Raw genomic sequence first — 18,483 nt, 5'->3', positions numbered from 1 at the left:
AACACCTCAATGCGCTCACACAAGTAATGCTCACACAGACTGCTGACCAAGTCTGTACACAAGTTGGCTTTTGTTTCACAGGCAGTGCTAACATTTTTAAACACATTTTTTTTTAGAAAAAGACTATGTATTTAGAACAGAAATAACAAAAATATAGTGTAAGTACAGTTGGGGGAAGATGGGAGGTGTATAATGGGTTAGCAATAATAAGAATAGAAAGCAATAATGAAAACACAATGTCTATTTTGGGTCACACCAGGGATGCATAATATTAAAGGCATGATATCAGTATTGGAAAACATAAAGATATTGCATTACCTTATATTTATCAGCCATATGTACAGATAAGTCTGTGGACTTCGGCTACTCGAACAGCTCCAGACTGAAGTCTTCTCTTTGTTTATCCTCATTTTTATATATTTAAAGTGTGTGTTTAAAGTTTATTTTTTTGTTCATCCTTAACCTTTAAAATATGTTTTAAGGACTTAAGTTTTTTTCTGAACTATTTACAGTGCATTAGGGAAGTATTCAGATCCCCTTCACTTTTTTTCAATTTAGTTATGTTGCATCCTGATGCTGCAGTTGATTAAAACCATTCTTATTCTAATCCATCTACATTCAGCACACCATCATATCCTTTTTTTTGCAAATTATAATAAATAAATAAATAAATAAATAAACAAATAAATAAATATATATATAATATTGGCGTAAGTGTTAAGACCCTCTGCAACAACACATGAAATTTAACTCAGGCTCTTTCCATTTCTGTTGAGCTTCGCTGAGATTTTTCTACACCTTGACTGGAGTCCATCTGTGACTCAGTCACAAAATTAGCTTTTCCTCTCTGTGCCAAAGGTCTTTTTGTAAATGGGTAAAAATGAGTTTCAGGTATGCTGCTCCTGCAGCCTGGAATCCTCTTCAGGGGGCCTTATTTCTTGAGAAGACGGTCTCTTTAAATCTTTTTAAAGGTAGATTGAAGGCATTGGAGGATGATGTATCAGGTTGTAGATGTTTTGACTGATGACTTTCTGCTCTGTGACTTTGGATTTGTTTTTACTGTGATTGTAATTGCTTGTTTTTATGTCTATGTCTTTGACTGTGCTGCTGCCTGTCTTGGCCAGGACACTTGTAAATGAGATTCTTAATCTCAACGAGGTTTTTTCCTGGTTAAATAAATTTGAATTAATAGAATACATAAAATGAATTGATTGGACATGATTTGGAAAGTCACACACCTCTCTTTAGAAGGCCTCACAGCTGACAATGCATATCAGAAGCAAAAAATAAAGCTGAGGTCAAATGAACTGCTTGCAGAGCTCAGAGACAGGATTACTGCAAGGCACAGATCTGGGGAAGCCTGGGGAACGCTGCACTGAAGGTTTCCAAGAGCACAGTGGCCACCATAATCCTCAAATGGAAGAAGTTTGGCCCAAATGGGACTCTTTCAAGAGCTGGTCACCCAGACAAACTGAGAGAGGTGAATAAAAATCTGACGGTCACTCTGACGGTGCTCCAGAGATCCTGTGTGGAGATGGGTCACAGTTCCAGAAGGACAGCCATCACTGCAGCCCTCTGCTGATATGGCCTTATGGCAGAACGGCTAGACGAAGTTTCTCCTCAGTGTTAAACACATGAAAGCTTGCTTGGGGTTGCCAAAAAACTCCAAATGAGAGCCAGCATAATGGATAATGACAGAAATCCAACATCATGCACCCCCATTTTGCACACTTAAATACAAACAAACGGTGCCATGCATTTACAATGTTAAATCACAAAATCTATTACACAAAATGGATGCAGTAGGTAGGTACAAATGGAACTTGTGCAAGTTATTTTTCAAAATTATGACCCCATGTCTGCACAAATGAAAAAATGGTCAAGAAAATATATAGCTTAACCATACCATCAATTTTTCTGTTAAGACAGGCTTGAAATAAAAAAAGGAAATTGTCATTGCAAGTAATTTTTCCATTTTACCCATAGACTACATAGCAGGGATGGCCACCTGGCGGGCTCTCGACTCAACAGGGCCCTGCAGTCAATTTCAGATTTCAACAAGATTTTACACATGAAAAACATGGTAAAAATCTGCCATGAAAACATGATTAGTGGAAGTATTCCCATAATGATAACTTTAATTACTGGTATATGTTCATTTTATTTAAGCATATTTATATAAAATTGGCTGTAACTGTTCCGTAAAAACTCTTATGACGCATTGGTTAATACATTTGCAGAGAAAACAATAAATATGCACTTAAGACATACATTAAAAACTTGTAGAAACATGTTCTGTGGAGTAACGAATCATGCTTCTCTGTTTAACAGTCAGATGGGTGATTCTGAGTTTGGTGGATTCCAGGTGAACTGGACCTGCCTGACTGCATTGTCCCAAATGTGAAGTTTGGTGGAGGAGTGATAATGGTATGGGGCTGTTTTTCAGGGTTTAGGCTTGGCCCCTTATTTCCAGTGAAGGCCAATCTTAATGCTTCAGTAGACCACGACATTTTGGACAATGCTATGCGCCCAACCTTGTGGCAAAAGTTTGGAGAAGGCCCTTTTCCATTCTGACATGACTGTCTCCCAATGCACAAAGCAAGGACTATAAAGACATGGTTTGATGAGTTTAGTGTGGAAGAACAGAGCCCTGACCTCAACCCCATAGAGCACCTTTAGAGTGAACTGGGATGGAAATTGTGAGCCAGGCCTTCTCGTCCAACAAAGGTGCCTGACCTCATAAATGCTCTACAGAATGAATGGGCACGAATTTGAATAAATAAATAAATAAATAAATAAAAATAACAGTCCAAGATCTTGTGAAAAGCCTTCAAAGAAGAGTGGAGGCTGTTATAGGTGCAAAAGGGGGCAACTCTATATTTAAGTACATGTATTTGGATACAATGTCATTACTGTCCCTGTTGGCGTAATGGTCAGGCTGGAAAACACTTTTGTCCATATAGTGTTGCATATGGGGTATATAGTGTAGTGGTTCCATGGCACTGATAAACATTTCATATCTGTCACTGCAGCTCTGTCATGACAGCTGTCATTATAAGACTTGCCCCACTACAACTGCTAATTGTTAGGAATTTCTCTGGCTTTGAAAATTGAAATATTGGCAGTAATGTACGAATTAAATTTTGAGTTATTCTTATCTGATTGTTTCCAAAGGTCCAATAATTTTAGCTTTTTTTTCTACATATTTGAAGTTTTTAGTTTTTCTTCCAAATGAATAATTAAGCCATTTATTAATAGTTTATAATAGAATATAATCTTTCCAAGAACCGAAGGAAATAATTAAGCATAATCAAAACATTTAGCATGAACTAATGGGGTTTTTACTATTCATTTTTTCTTGTGTTTATCCCATCAGTGTTCTGATGCTGCTGTCTGACCGTCTGGGGATCTGGAAATGAGAGGAGGAAATTTGATTAATGGTTTCATCATGAATCCATCAGAAACAGCGCTGCAGGCCATATCATATTTGCGTCCAGGCTGATTTCTAAAAAAAAGGGAGGGATTGTGTAACAGGGTTATGTAATCCAACTAATAATTGAACATTTCCGGCTTTATTCTTCGCTGTGGCCTGTGCTGCTGTGATGCACCTGGCCGGGCAGTGACTGAGAAGAAATCTTATTGGAGCTGTTCTGCCCGCTGTAATCACATTTCCTGCCTTCTGGTCGGCTGGGTGCATCAGGTCAAAGGAGAAACATCACAACCACTGCAACATGTCACTGTCATTTTAAGAACTGTGTATTACTAAAATTTTGTCCCAGATAATGTGCATTTATTTGACTGAAACAGGCACATAACATATTTTCTGACCTATTTTTTGCCTTCTCATTTGATAACCTTGTAAGCCCTGGTTTCTGTTTTTTAGCACACTTTTCTGTAAAGTGACAGACATAAATAGGTTGCAAGTTCATTTCAAAATGCCGCAGGTTTGTGATTTTGGCCTGATTAATTTGTCATCAACCAATAATGTACTTTTAATTTAACCAGAGGGAGTTTAAGCTAAATTAAATGACCCTAATTGATGATGGACCTGCTTTAGAAGTCCAGTTTGTATCCATTACAAAAAAAGCAATGACAAATGACAGCAGAAGTACCCACCTTTGACCATAATCACTTTAGTAATAATGTTAACTGCAAGATTACTGAATCTGTCATTACTCTGTTTATGGCTGCTATGCACTGCCCCCTGTTGAGCTACAAGCAGAATTACACCCAGAACAACCTGCCTGTTCACTGTGGCTTCACTGGCCAGCAGTCAATGTGTTTATTATAAAAATGATCATCTGAGTTTGCAACAGCGCTGGATCATTCAATATTACAATCTATGTATGCTCGTTATGTTTACATGGTGCTTCTTTCTATTCAACATTTCAAGTTTATACATGCTCTCATACAGTAATGTGCATACGTTTTAGGCATGTTTGGACCAAAAATTGAGGCAAGAAAGAGGACTGATACAACCCCAGAAGTGTTCTGGATGTCCTTACATATTACCAGGGGGATGGGAAAATAACCTGTTGTTAAAATAAAAAAAAGTCTAGGTAAGTAAAGGGTGGATGTGATGAGTAAGCACAGCCTGGGGTGCTGTCTGGGTGGGTAGTAGGGCTGCAGCGAGCCCCTGGTCATGCTATGGATGTCTCAAGGCCCTGAAAACTGCCAGCAGTCTCCAGGTGTATTACCAGGTGTGAAACAACCTGGAAAAAGAAATACCATCGAGCATGACCTTGGCTGCTGAGTGACACACTTATGCCAATATATATCGAGCTTGACTTGGATTTTAGGGAGAAATGGGCCCAAAGCGAATCCTTAGAGCTCTCGTATTAATTTGATTATTTACAGGGATGCACAGAATGATCAGCATATTGTCTGTATCGGCAGATAATTGCCAAAAGTTCTATATTGGTATCAGCACATATACACAATTTCAACTGTTAATGAAAGTTGATATATCTGCCATTATTTTGGGCAGAGTGTATACATGCATGATAATGCATCACTTTATGAGATGCAGTGTTAAGTAGTGAAGTAGTGGTGGGGTGTTTTTTGTTTATTCCCTAAGATTTATGTTGTGTTTTTCCCTTTATTGGAGAGAAAGGACTGTGGATAGAGTCCAAAACAGGGATGAGAGAGTGGGGAATGACATGTGGTGAAAGAACCCCAGGCTGGACTTGAACCACCCACGTACATGAGGCGCAACCTAACCACTTGGCCATCTGCAGCCAACGTGGTGGAACTTTAAGCAGACAAACAGATTCAGATTTCACATGTATTCCTTTAATTTTACGATGGGTTCAAAGGACTGAAATTTTAAGTCTTAACCACCACCTCCAAAACAAACAAACAAACAAACAAAAAAAAACACACTAGCCTGCTGCGATGGCAATAGAGCAGAGGTGCAAACCACTGCAGCACATGGTGCATCTGGCCTCTGCGATGGGGGGCAATCATTTGGGCACATGTCGGATGGCACCTGTGTGTTTTGGCTTTAAGCATTCAGTTGATAATTAATTCATCATTCATGAGGATTTATCAACTAATATGTAATTCATAAACACTAGAACATGATTTCTTGGTGTATTTGTAAAGCATTATTTAAGGAACATGGCTTGGGTTACAGTTACGCAGCTTTACTAAAACAGCAATAGGCATTTATAACTCAGTTTATAAATGTCATACGGATAATAAATAATACTTTATAAAGTGCTACTATACATTTTTTTGAGCACTTTGTTAGGAATGTCTTGGGGAACTACTGTGCAAACCAGCCGTTGAAATAGGAAAGTTCATTTAAATATATTTTATTTATTAAGTTTATTTAATAGGGACAATGCAAATTACATAGTGCACCTTCAGCCTGTTACAAACAAGCTAAAAGTAACTGATGTTTCACATATAGAGATTATAGCTTTTGCTATTATCCATCTCCTGTTATCTCCTGTCAGTTAGGCTTTTAGAAAATGAAAGAAGGTAAAAGTAGAGACATCAAGTTTGTGCAGAAATTGCATAAGGACAGTTACACTTGATTAAAAAAAATAAAATTAAAAGACAAAATAGTAAAATTTGACATCATAGTTACATAAAATTACAGCAAAACACGGAGTAGTTAAAAGTGCTCACATCTCTGATTTGGTTTTAGCCACCCTTTAACATTTCTTTTTAAAAGTCTTTATATCTTGTGTTAATTTCGTATCAGTTGGTAGAGCATTCCACATTTGAGAGCCTCGTATAGAAAAAGCTGACTGCCCCAGAGAGGTCTTATGGTGGGCAGTTTTACAGTTACTACTAGCCATGCCCCTGGTGGTCCTACCAGCAGTTTGCCTTTGAAAAAGATTAATCAAATTTATGGTGCTAAATTTTGTAAACATTTAAAAACAAGTTTCAAACAGGAGAATTTTAAAAAAATTATCAAAGCTGAGCAAATTATACTGCTGCTATACAGTGGTGTCACCTCCGTTTACTGAGCTAAACTATAAGCGCAATAAAAAGGTTACACTTTGTTCAGTGCTCTGCATAGTTCACAGTCTGCCAGCAGATTTTTACAGTGATGTCTGCAGCTCTTAAAAAGGCACATGAAGCTTGGTTTGACTCTGGCTGTTAAGAATGCATTTGTTTATAATTTACAAGAAGAAAAAAATCTATCAATCACGTTAGAATAGAATGTCAATTGTCTTGTTTCAGAGGCCAAAGCAAAAGAGATAAATATCCTGGGCCTAGCCCAAACTTAGGTGAGTCTGGAGACATGCTCCCCCAGAAATGTTTTGTTTTTTGGCACAATTTTTTAAATCCATCTTAGACAAATGTAGATTCAAAAGCTATACAACATTTTGGGTGAAATGATACCGTTCCACTTTGCAAAACACCCTTTAGAACATTATAGTTTTAAATAGGTTTTTGTTCTCAAGTGTGTTCGTCTTGCAGCCAAAGTTACATAAAAAGTAGATATTAAACAAAGGTTTAAGACCTGCACTACTTGTCTTGAGAAAGAACATAAAAAGTAAATTGTGTGCTTCCTGATGCATATCTATTTATGAAATGCAGAAAAACGTTAGTATACAGTAATATCTAGAAGTCCTTTTTAACTGCTGTTATGCATAAGGTGTCAGGAGTTCTTATAAATGGATGTTTTTTTCATTTGGGTACAAGAATGAAACTGTCATGGTGCGATAGCAGGGTCCCTTTGTTTATAAGTTTCTAATTCTTGTATCAATCATTGCATTCAGCAGAAGCCTGCTTTTTGGAGATTTGGGGCTTAAGCCCCACAAGCAACCCCCTCGCTCTGCCTATGTCTTGTTGTATGGATAATCATCATAGAGGCATATCGATATTATTTCAGAAGTTAATGATTTTTAATTGTGTCATTACACGATACTTTGGCAAAATCATTTTTTAAAATTTATAAATCTTGTTAAATTGCAATAGAATAAGCATTGATTTCAGTACTTTTTGGGGGAAAACTGATGAAGAGAAAGTTATATTCATGCTCAAGTAACATTTTGAAGCGACACCAATAAGAAACTTTTTTATTGTCTTTTCTTTCCTTACACAGACAGACATAATTAGATCCTTTCTGACTCTTTCTGCCTTTATCCACTTAGGCCAGGACAGTAGAGTTATTAACCAGGGAGAGAAAGTGTGGAACTACATGTGGGAGAGGAGCCACAGGCTGGAGCTGAACCTTGGCTCTCCAACACCCCCTGAAATTTTCCTCTCTATCCTCCAGCAAGTCCTCTCCTCCATCATGAGGTAAATAATTAAAGTAATCCTTTAATTGAAGCTAGAAAAATAGCGTAAATTATGTAATGTAATAATGTTCAGCAGGGAAGTGATGCCTGGCTGTGTTTGCATGTTGATCTGTCAAATGAAGATAGATGGAGAATAATTAGCTAAAGACATGGAAGGACAAACTGTTCCTGGACAAACAATGAATATTAAGAGGCAAGAAGTCTTTGCTTTGAGGTAAATGTGGCAATCGAGGTTATTTATTTGAGCCTGAAGGCACTTTTGGACATTGGAGTTGCAATGTGGCAGATTATTAGTAACAAAACATGCATTTAAAATGTTATTTTAAAAATCTTGCAGAAAATTATTATTAGAATGGCTTAACAGTGGAAGTTACTTTGGTTTTCATGTGAGGTGTATTTTGAGGAGTTTTCATCCCTTTTGTATTGATATAATTTTTCACACCTCCCATCCAACACTCAGCTTAAGTGCTCTGCTCCTCTGTGTCCACCCTGACGCTGTCTGCTGGAAAAGAATCACTTAGGATGGACACCAAAGTGTTTCCCTTTAGTCTCCTTCATCATAGTCGTATTTCACTGTCCAGTTACTTCTCTTACACATAAAACCTCAATCCTTGCGCTGATCTTGTTCTTTGTTTCGTCACATCTTCCAGCTATAGTTAGATTAACTTCAATTGAGCTTTTTCATCGCTCTCTCTCCCTATCTCTCTCTCTCCCTCCCCCTCTCTGTCCTGTCATCGGTGCAACCCACCTTATCTTCTCCCCTCGCTCCCACTCTGTGCCACCAGTCAGCTCTGTAAAGGTCTGCGCTGTCTTTCTGTCGTCGTCTCTGCTGCTAGGAGATCAAATTCAGGAGACGAGAACAAAAACACAAAGGAAGAAAAAGGTAAGTTTAAGTTATTCCATCATGTTTGATCCTTTAGATTTATCAGTAGAAAATGTTAAGAAACTTGGTTTGCATTTGTTTGAAGAAGTTATAAGAAAAAGAAAAATGTGTGTTCTTGCAATGTTTTGCAAAAAGTGTTATGGTGCAACAGTAACTTAAGAGATCATTGCCACATCATGTTTCCATGAGCATGTAATCAAAGATGCGACTGAATTGGACAGCTTTACCTTTCTGATAATAAATGTATGTGCCGATGCTGTTTAAATCCTTCTATAGGAGTAACTCTTTTGAAAGGGACAAAACACAATGTTTTTCTCTGTCAATCAAGATTTTTTTTTGTTCATAAGGGAGAAGAAGCTAGAGGTGGTGTAATATCCAGTGTGCATGAGCCCATATGGCCCATAGCCAAATTGAGAAATACTATCCCCCGAGTCAAGGCACGACTCTCCAGAAAGCAATTTACTTCTGCTTTGATATATTTGCTCTTTTTCACAAGGTAGTGTGAAATCTAAGATTAAAAAAAACTGGACTAAGGGTCACTGGAAAGAGAATAAATGGAGGGAAGGGCAGTCTGACCTGATTGGGTGAAAAACGTTCCCTTAGGTGCACTCATGAGGATTGTAATCACTCACTCTGCACCCGATATAAGCCTACTATACTCTTAATCCATTTTAAACTAAATATTTAAGTTATTCATGCAATGCTCTCCAGCGGTAGTTACAAAAAAAAAAATCTAAATTTAGTAAAATTTAACGTAAAATAATTTTTGCCTGTGAAAAAAAAAAGAGATTTTCTTTGTATCTTAGCAGTTATAAGTGGCCACTCCCTGTCATCACAGCATTATTTACTTTAATCAAATCCTCTCACATCACACCATGTTTAATCTATTGATTGCATACAGGTGATGCACTCAACACAGGATTGTTCATCTCTGTGGTGACCTTCACACACAGATTCGTTTGGTCATTATGCAATACCCCCTAATTCCAACAGGGGGCAGTCTATTTTATCCTGTTTAATTTGATAATAGCACACCGACATGATTTTGTTGTATGTTAATCCCTATAGGAAATTGAATGCACACACACATTTGCACCCCTACAATAAATGTGACACGTCAGTAAAAGTCCACAAAGTTGTCAGAGAAAAAAATGCCAAAATTACTTTATATAATGCCAATTTCCAATTCAAGTGACTTGAGTTGTTCAACAAATTTTGGTCCTGTTGTTACTATTAAAATTAATGATTTTTTAAATTCATTTATTTTTTACATTTTTTAGAATCACTGACATAAGGCAACTTTTTATAAGTAATGCTACAGATTTCTTTAAATAAAAAACAAACTAACAAATATTTTTATTAATATCTATTTTATATCAAAGCAATGTCGCTCTTTTGTAAAACATTGGCCCTGTTAATGACTATCAAACATTTATATTTTTTTTACCCTTTTAAGAGCCACTCATGCACACAGTGCCACTTAGTATACTCAATGCCATTGTTTTTAACATAAGAGGTTACTAACTAACTAACCAACTATATAAAAAAATAGATAGATACAGAAGAAAAGGGTTTTACAGTGCAGGACATGTCACGGATTACAAACAATACTTATTTTAGTGCATTTTAATTTTTTTGTGCAGCGTCAGATTATGTTAAATTAAAGGATTTCAGTGTTTTATGAAACTTTAGTCCTGTTAATGACTATCAAATATTTATTTATTTATTTATTTTCACACTTTTCACTTGACTTATACTTTTCAATAACCTTCTCTTTGACTCTCTTGGAGTGTTTTTTGCTCTTCCTGGTGTAATGGTAGCCAGAAATACTGAGTAACCACTGGCTGGACCTTCCAGACACAAATGTATTTACAATCACTTGAGACACATTCACTACACTCAGATAATCCCCATTTCTCTAATTTTGAGACTACAAGCAGAAATTGACTGGACCTCTGTTGAATTAGGTCAGTCACTTTGAAGGGGGTGAATATTTATGCAGTCACTAATTTTACATTACATATTTCTGTTTGAATGACATTATTTTGTAGAGATCAGTACTTTGAAGCTTTTTTAAGTAAAGAAAAGAAAAAAAAAGCCAAATTATATTGACCATGATAGATTTATAAAATCAATAAAAGGGTAAAACATCCAAGGGGAGGAATACTTTTTATACAGCAGCTTTACATAATGCAATGGCTATGTGATTGAAACCTAACATTATAATGGGTTTAAATGGGTCCAAAAAATGGATAAGGGTCTCCAACATGTTATCAGTATTCCTGGTTACCATTACACCATGAAGACAAAAGAACACTTTTTGTAGGCACTGTATCATACTGCCTGTTTCTTGCTCCTACTCATGATTCACATTATATAGCTGATGAAAAGGATTTTAGGATATATATGTAGTGGAAGATAATCAGGGTGTTAGCTGAACTGACTACTTCTAGGGAAAAACTTAAGCTCTGAGTTCTTTATAAAACATTAATTCCTAGTTCCGGGAGTAAGACTTGGTTTATCATCATCTGGCCTGGTTCCCTCAGCGTGACCATCATCAGCACACACTGTAATGATCATTGCCTGTTTGCCACGACCTCTAAATGACTTTGTGTTCTTGACTCACAAATGTTAATGTTCACTTTAAGCTCCAAGTTCAATATTGACAAAGACAGATTCTGTTTTTATGTGTTTCTCTGCAGGAAGTTGGCTGTGTAGTCCACTTAATGTAAAAAAAAACCCAAGCTGAAGGTTTGTTATTAAACAAAATACTACATATTAACATGCTGGTGTTACATTATTTCATTAAACAGTACTCATGTTTAACTGAATACATTTTTGTTTGTTTTGTCTATCAAAATTTGTTTTGAGGAGCATTTTCCATTATTTATCAAGGTTAATCTGAATAAGACATTTGCACTCAAAATAAGCTTATCAATGTGTCAGATAAAAACTGTTAGGCTTGGAATAATGTGTTATAAGAATAATTTAGACACAGAAGACCACTTTACTTTAATTTTCTAAATAACATTAGGGTGACATTTAAAGCTTGAAGTAGTCTGTTCTGCACACAAAATTGTGGCTCTTAAAAATCCCTGTTAAAATGTCATATTTTTGCAATGTGTAAAAAAAGAAGCCTGAAACTTACAGTCAGTATACAGTCAATTGGAAAACAACCAAAATTTACAGGAGGAACTGAGATTAAACATCCAAACAAAAACATGGTTGCCAAAGTGTGCTCAACATATACAAATACTTTATTAATGCACATTTTGATCTGATCTAAACATGCAGACTTTTTGTGTAGGTGTCTATCAGCATTGCCTTTGCAGACTTGCTTAAATTTACCCACCCTTCCATGCAAAAGCACCTTAAATCTGTCCTCTTCACACCAAGCAGATTTTCAGCAGAATTGGACCTGGCTGGGCCAGTCCAAAACCTTTATTTTCTGTCAGTGAAGCCATTCTTTTGTAGATTTGGATGTATAATATGGACAATTGTAACTCTGTAAGGTGGGATTATTTTTCATCTTCAGCGCTCTAGTGGATACCTGAGAGTTTGGTACCAAAACTGATAGTTCTTTGGAACTGTTCATAATACCCTCCACTTTGACTAAAACCACAATTCCAGCTGAAGAGAAAGAGCTCCAAATCATACTTCACCATGAAGATGTTCTTTGTTCCACTATATGGACAAAAATATTCAGATGCCTGACCATTACATCAACAGGGACTGTAATGACATAGTATTCAAATAAATGTACTTTAATATAGACACCCCTCCCTCCTCTTGCAGCTTAAACAGCCTCCACTCTTCTTAAAAGGCTTTCCACAAGATTTCTGAGTGTTTCTGTGGGGATTTGTGCCCAATCAATATGTAGAGAGTTTAAGAGGTCAGGCACTGACGTTGGACTAGAAGGTCTGGCTCACAAGTACAAGAAGGCTTGATGGTGTCGAGGTCAGGGACTCAGTTAATCAAGTTCTTCCACACAAAACTTATCAAACCCTGTCTTTGAAGTCCTTGGTTTGTGCACAGGGGTATAGTCATGTTGGTACAGAAAAAAAATTTCTCCAAACTGTTGCTGCAAAGCTGGAAGCATAGCATTATCCAAAATGTATTGATATACTGAAGCATTAAGAGATAAGAGGAGATAAGAGGCCCAAACCCTGACAAAAAGCCACATACCATTATCCCTCCTCCACCAAACTTCACAGTTGGTACAATGCAGTCAGGCAGGTAATGCGGCATCTGAAAAACCTAGACTCACCCATCTGACTGCCACATAGAGAAGCATGATTTGTCACTCCACAAAACATGTTTCCACCGCCCCACAGTCCAGTTTCAGTGCACCTTACACCACACCATCCAACAGTGGGCATTGGACTTGGTGATGTGAGGCTTGCATGCGGCTGCTCAGCCATGGAAACTCATTCCATGAAGCTTCCACCATACTGTTTTTGTGCTAACATTAATGACAGTGGAAGCTGAGAGCACAGGTGACTTTTACGCACCATTTTCCTAGCAGTGATTGTCCCCACTCTGTGATTCTACATGGTCTTCTGAGTTGCTGTTGTTCCTAAATGCTTCCACTTTCTAATAATATCACTTACAGTTGACTGTGGAGTATCCAGCAGGGATGACATTTCACGAACACTATTATTGCAAAGGAGGCATCAAGTCTCCCAGAAGTATGTGGGAAAATGTATGCTGGACTGATGAGACCAACATTGAACTTTTTGGCCTTTTTGTTCTGGAACCCAGGTTTGAGTTTAGGAGGAGGAAATTATAAACAGATCCAAATACTCGTCAGTTTTGGCACAAAACACCAAGTGTCTGCAAGAAAGCTGGATATAAAGATGAATTCCATTTTATAGTGTGACATTGACCCAATGGAAGAATACTTGGACCTAAGCCAGTACCCAGATCTGAATCCTACTGTTAACCTGTGGGCTGACCTGAGGAAGGCTTTGGACAGGAAATATCCTCATTATCTGACTTTGAATTTTGCTGGAAGAGTGGGCAAGTTTTCCCAAGTCTCCAAAGGCTATGCTGACAGACACCTGCCAACAAAGACTATGCATATTTATGCAACCAGGATTTTTGTTATTTGCATTATTTTAATATTTGATTATTCCTACTCAAGGTTTTTTGGCTGATTAAGGGTGGAAACATATCTGAAAGGCCTCATTTGTTTTATATCACAAAATGTAGCATTTTATCAGGGTTCTTTTAACTTTTTAGAGCCACTTAAACAATCCCTTAATTTAATATTTCTGTTATTTAGCTACATAAATGTATGTTTTGCATCAAATGAAACAGAATAAAATACTAAAATGCCTTAGTGTATATCCTGATTTTAATCCACAGTAGCACTGGGCCAAAGAGTAGCAGAAATGGATGAATGGGAAGTTCCTGTTTCTTCAGGATCCACAGGAGTCAAAGGGAACACCTCAACACAAACAGGTACTCATCATGAAATATATACACTGTCCAGCATATTGGATTGAAGTTTTTCTTCCTCTAAGCATATTCCATTTCCATAAGTGTTTCGTTTAAGTACGGCTGTCCACTGAAATCAGTCCAAAAAAACATATGCTTACCTGTTTTCCTCTCAGTTAACACATCTTGTGAGAATCTGGAGTGCTACATGGTCCTCATCCAGGCGGAGAAAACAGCCATTGGCTCCATCTGTTTCCTGGCGGGTCCCATCACCCTGCTGGAGAACGTACTGGTGTTGGTAGTGATCGCGGCCACAGCCTCTCTTCGACAGCGCCCTTCATTTCTCTTCATCGGCAGCCTTGCTTTGGCCGACGTCTTCGCCAGTTGCTTCTTCACCACCAGTTTTCTAGACTTCCACCTCTTCCGCCATAGCGACGGCCCCACAGCCTACCTCTTTAAACTAGGTGGAGTCACCATGGCCTTCAGCAGCTCTGTGGGGAGTCTCCTGCTGACTGCTCTGGACCGCTACCTCTGCATCCACCAGGCCTCCAGCTATAAGGTGCTGGTGACCCGCCGGCGAGCTGTGCTGAGCCTGCTGATCCTTTGGAGCGCCACTATCTTTATATCATTCCTGCCTCTGATGGGATGGAGGTGTCCCACAGGGCTTAACCCACCCTGCTCACGCCTCTTCCCATATATCAACCAGGGTTATCTGGCCTGCTGGACCACCTTCATCCTTGTGCTCTTCGCTCTCATACTGGGTGCTTATGCTCTCATCCTGTGGACTGCTCACCGCCATGAGTCCTCCATGACCAACATCCAGGGAGCAGCAGGGTCCGGCCACGCCCGTATGAGGATGGATATCCGGCTAGCGCGCACCTTTGGTCTAATTCTCCTCATACTGGTTGGCTGTTGGCTTCCTGCGCTCTCCTTTATGCTGGCTGATGTCTCTGTGCTCCTCACCCACACCCAACAGCGGGCTTTTGCCTTCTGCAGCACCCTCTGCCTGGTCAACTCTGCAGTCAACCCTCTGTTGTATGCACTGCGCTGCAGAGAGCTCAGAGTTGCTCTGCTGCAGTTGCTACAGCGGATCTATGAGATCGGGAGGTGTAAAAAGTCCACAGAGAACTTGACTCCAAGATTACCCACTGAAGAAGACAACAACTGTACCACCTGCTCTGAGAAGACACCCAAGAACAGGAATACCCGAATCTGCTCCATCTCAGATATGGTGAACAGTCAGCACTTGGACATAAGAAAATGAGTTCCTGTAAAGATAAAGAGGTTTATTAGGCATGAAGACATCACTCTGAACTTCAATTATGGTCTATAAAGCACTCATGTACATCAAAATCTAAATACTGGCAAACACTTTAGCTCGCCTTTTTGGTACTTGTAAATGTTTTAGAGGCTACTGTCATAACAACTGTCAAACCTAATTGCATAACTAGCATACCAGGATATTAGAAAGTCTTTAGAATGTGAGTAAGTTCTGCATTTGCTATTTCAAAATGCAACAAAAAAGATGTGAAGAGTAAACATTTAATCTAGCATGTAGCAAAGGTACATTTACTCAGAAACATGTCACAGGCGCAAGCGTATTGTTGTAGCATTACATGCATAATGTCCGCTGTGAACAGGAGAAATGATTTCTGGTAGTGTTTGGGCATAAAAGGCAAAGATACACAGTTAAAGGTGTATATGAGCTTAAGGCACAAGGAGAACAGGCAGTCTGACATTACATCATGTGCTAGCCCTGTAGCCACATATTTTCTGATGTCACCACAGCATAGAAGATTACCTCGCCAACAACACAACTGGTCACTGGAAATAATTTCCAATCCAATTTTGGGGCAGGAGAAGGCTTCTGGAAGCTTGAGCCTTTTGTGAGCAGGAGTACAAGCAACCATCACAGCAAACTACAGCTATCAGAGTAGAAAAGATGTGTAAAAAGTAGGCTTTGTCCAAAATGTTTTTATGGTAGAAGAAGAAAGTTTACTTTGCATGTTATTTGCAACTTTTTTGTTGATAAGGAATTTTTATAGGAATATAAAAAATATATATATAAATGGCTGTATAAATGAATGAAAATCTCCAGTAGTATTATTCCAATACCTGCACACATATTGAAACCATTTCCAGTCTTTGTATCGATGGTTATGCTGGCATCAATGAGAGGGGTCTGGCTGCAGACCACTGCTCTCTGACACCCACTCCTGCAGACCCCCACTGTGAGACACCACCTCTGTCAGGACAGAAGTCATTTGCTGGTACACAGAATTTGCCAAAGTAGTTGTGTAAACATTGGCTAGCTTTAGTGTGAGTGTGTTTTAATGGAAAACATGCTTTTTTACTCTAAGTACAGTGTTTAGTTGACTATATTTAATGATTTATAACTTGTTTTTGCAGGTCAGGTTAGTTATTTTTGGTTCAAAAGGTTAAGATTTGTAATAAATATGATGTTCTACTATCATCCAGGCCATTCCTATAACCCACTCTACCATAACGCTAACCCGTACCCTAGCTGGAAGTGTAATCCAGTTTTATTTTGAAAGTTTCTGAGTGCATTCCATCCTGACAGTGGAAGGCCAGAAGCAAGTGTCTGAGTAAGAGTCTGCAGTAAGACTGGGCAATGAACAGAAATTTAGTTTTATCACAATATGACCTACTGCAAATTTCAAAAAGATGCAGGTGCAACATTTCTTTAACTTGAAATGCGTGTCAAAATACCAGTTTCATACATTTTTACAGCAGAGATGTTTATGCATCATGCACACATTCAAGTGTAATGTTTTTCTACAATATTTTGGAAGATTTTTTTTTTCAGAATTGTCCAGCCCAAGTTTAATCTACCTAATATTGTATTGGTTAATAATATATAATACAGAATCATTTGTTGCTTGTGTTTTTTCATACATGAGATGAGGATATTAAGTTGTAATCACAATTTAGGAAAAAAAATGCAGTATGCATTAGATAATTCACCCAAATGGTTCAGCCTCAGTCTGAAGTCAGACTGTCAGGTAACAATTTTAAGTGTATAGTGTTGAATATTTAGCAGAAAAACTTAATAACAGAAGAACAAAATAATTATAAGTTCGCTCAAATCAGTCTTTAGTCATCTAAATAAAATATGTTTCATGTTTAGAATAAACATACTTTGCTTTCTTGCATGCTGTGTATATATAGTTTTTTTTTTTAAACCACACTGGTTTCCACAATTACCACCAGAAGTCAACATTGCGATCTAAATCTGACTGTTAGATGTTGCTTATGTTTACAATTTTACATACTGTACTTTTAATACACCAGGACCTTCACAATACCAGAATTTTCAACTTTGATATAATACTAGTAAAAATTAAATGATATCAGATATACCTATTTAGATAACATGACAAAAATAGAAATCCTTGGAACCCAATATTGGGTCATTTTTTCGTTTAAGTTAAACAAAAATTGCTTTGCTACAGAAATACTGACAATGTTTTTGTGTCATTTAGACAGTGTACAGAATTTATCAGCAGTTTTTGTGCTGAATTAATTCCTGTTGCTATCTTAAGAAATGGATAACTTTATTTAAAGTTGAGTGCTTCTCAATAATCATTAAGTTATATGGATTGTATTGTTTTTAGACATGAGGCATTAGTGGGGTTGCTCAATTATAGCAACAATCATAATTAGCATTATTTTTATTGTTCTTGATATTATCAAAAGCTACTACTTACAGCTTATCTTACTGATTTAACAACACTCTTAAAATCTTACATTCTAAGCACTTTGACAAACAAGAAATAATGAAAATAAAGTAGCAAAAAATATATACAGATAAATGAATAAATATAAAATAACGCTAACACATAAATAATAAATTAACTGTGTTTTTCAGATGGTTTTGTAATTTTGTGGCCAAAATATTTCAGAAGACTAGCAAACACATACCCCACATGGCAAAACCTATACACATCAAGAGCACAAGACATGTTTATGTCATTTAACCTTGATTATCTTGTTTCATAATCATGGGAAGTTAAATTCATAATCACAATTAAAACTCCATTAATTGCCAAGCATTCACTCTTAGATAGCAGGGTGTTGTTATAGTCAACACTAGCACAATGGCAGTGCTTTTCCACTAATATTATGGCTACATTATTGAAATGCACTGGTATTGAATAAGCATTTTGTACAGGAATCAGTATTTAGCTGGAATAAATGGGATAATCAGCAGCATCTCTGTAAACTAGAATCTGTTTTTTTCATAATACTAAAAAACTTCTTATCTAAGCTGTAGAAAAGGCCCAGTGTGTGTTGTTTTTTTAAGTATAGTATAGCTTTTTAAAGTAGAATTATAACAGGGCCAGCCAGCCCCTAACCTTTGACCACTCTGCCCCCCATGAC

General features: G+C 37.5%; 1 protein-coding gene and 1 long non-coding RNA gene across 3 annotated transcripts; one reads left to right on the top strand and one right to left on the bottom strand.

Annotated features, from left to right (window-relative positions):
* Positions 1 to 2,873: 2,873 nt before the first annotated feature.
* Positions 2,874 to 14,377, bottom strand: LOC121513189. The gene is made up of 3 exons (XR_005992181.1): positions 14,244 to 14,377; positions 8,509 to 8,592; positions 2,874 to 3,409 (listed from the first exon to the last, which is right to left on the bottom strand). It is a non-coding gene; the product is annotated as an uncharacterized LOC121513189 (long non-coding RNA).
* Positions 8,550 to 17,503, top strand: cnr2 (cannabinoid receptor 2). 2 transcript variants are annotated; one of them, XM_041792764.1, is made up of 4 exons: positions 8,550 to 8,643; positions 11,346 to 11,394; positions 14,011 to 14,106; positions 14,259 to 17,503. In XM_041792764.1, exons 3-4 carry the CDS (start codon positions 14,037 to 14,039, stop codon positions 15,344 to 15,346), a joined length of 1,158 nt encoding a protein of 385 aa, XP_041648698.1. In that variant the 5' UTR covers positions 8,550 to 8,643; positions 11,346 to 11,394; positions 14,011 to 14,036; the 3' UTR covers positions 15,347 to 17,503. The 2 variants fall into 2 exon arrangements, with proteins under 2 accessions (XP_041648698.1, XP_041648699.1); XM_041792765.1 differs by lacking the exon at positions 11,346 to 11,394.
* The last annotated feature ends 980 nt before the right edge of the window (positions 17,504 to 18,483 follow it).

The sequence above is a fragment of the Cheilinus undulatus genome, linkage group 8, assembly GCF_018320785.1.
Source record: "Cheilinus undulatus linkage group 8, ASM1832078v1, whole genome shotgun sequence".
NCBI lineage: Eukaryota > Metazoa > Chordata > Actinopteri > Labriformes > Labridae > Cheilinus > Cheilinus undulatus.
Note: the sequence above shows the minus strand (reverse complement) of the source record. Positions and strands in the feature narration are given on the sequence as shown.

Excerpts from the sequence above, each read along its gene's own strand:
- cnr2 (XM_041792765.1), top strand. The coding sequence starts at position 14,037 with ATGGATGAATGGGAAGTTCCTGTTTCTTCAGGATCCACAGGAGTCAAA. Across the intron at positions 14,107-14,258 it reads GAACACCTCAACACAAACAG|TTAACACATCTTGTGAGAAT; the intron begins GTACTCATCATG and ends TTTTCCTCTCAG.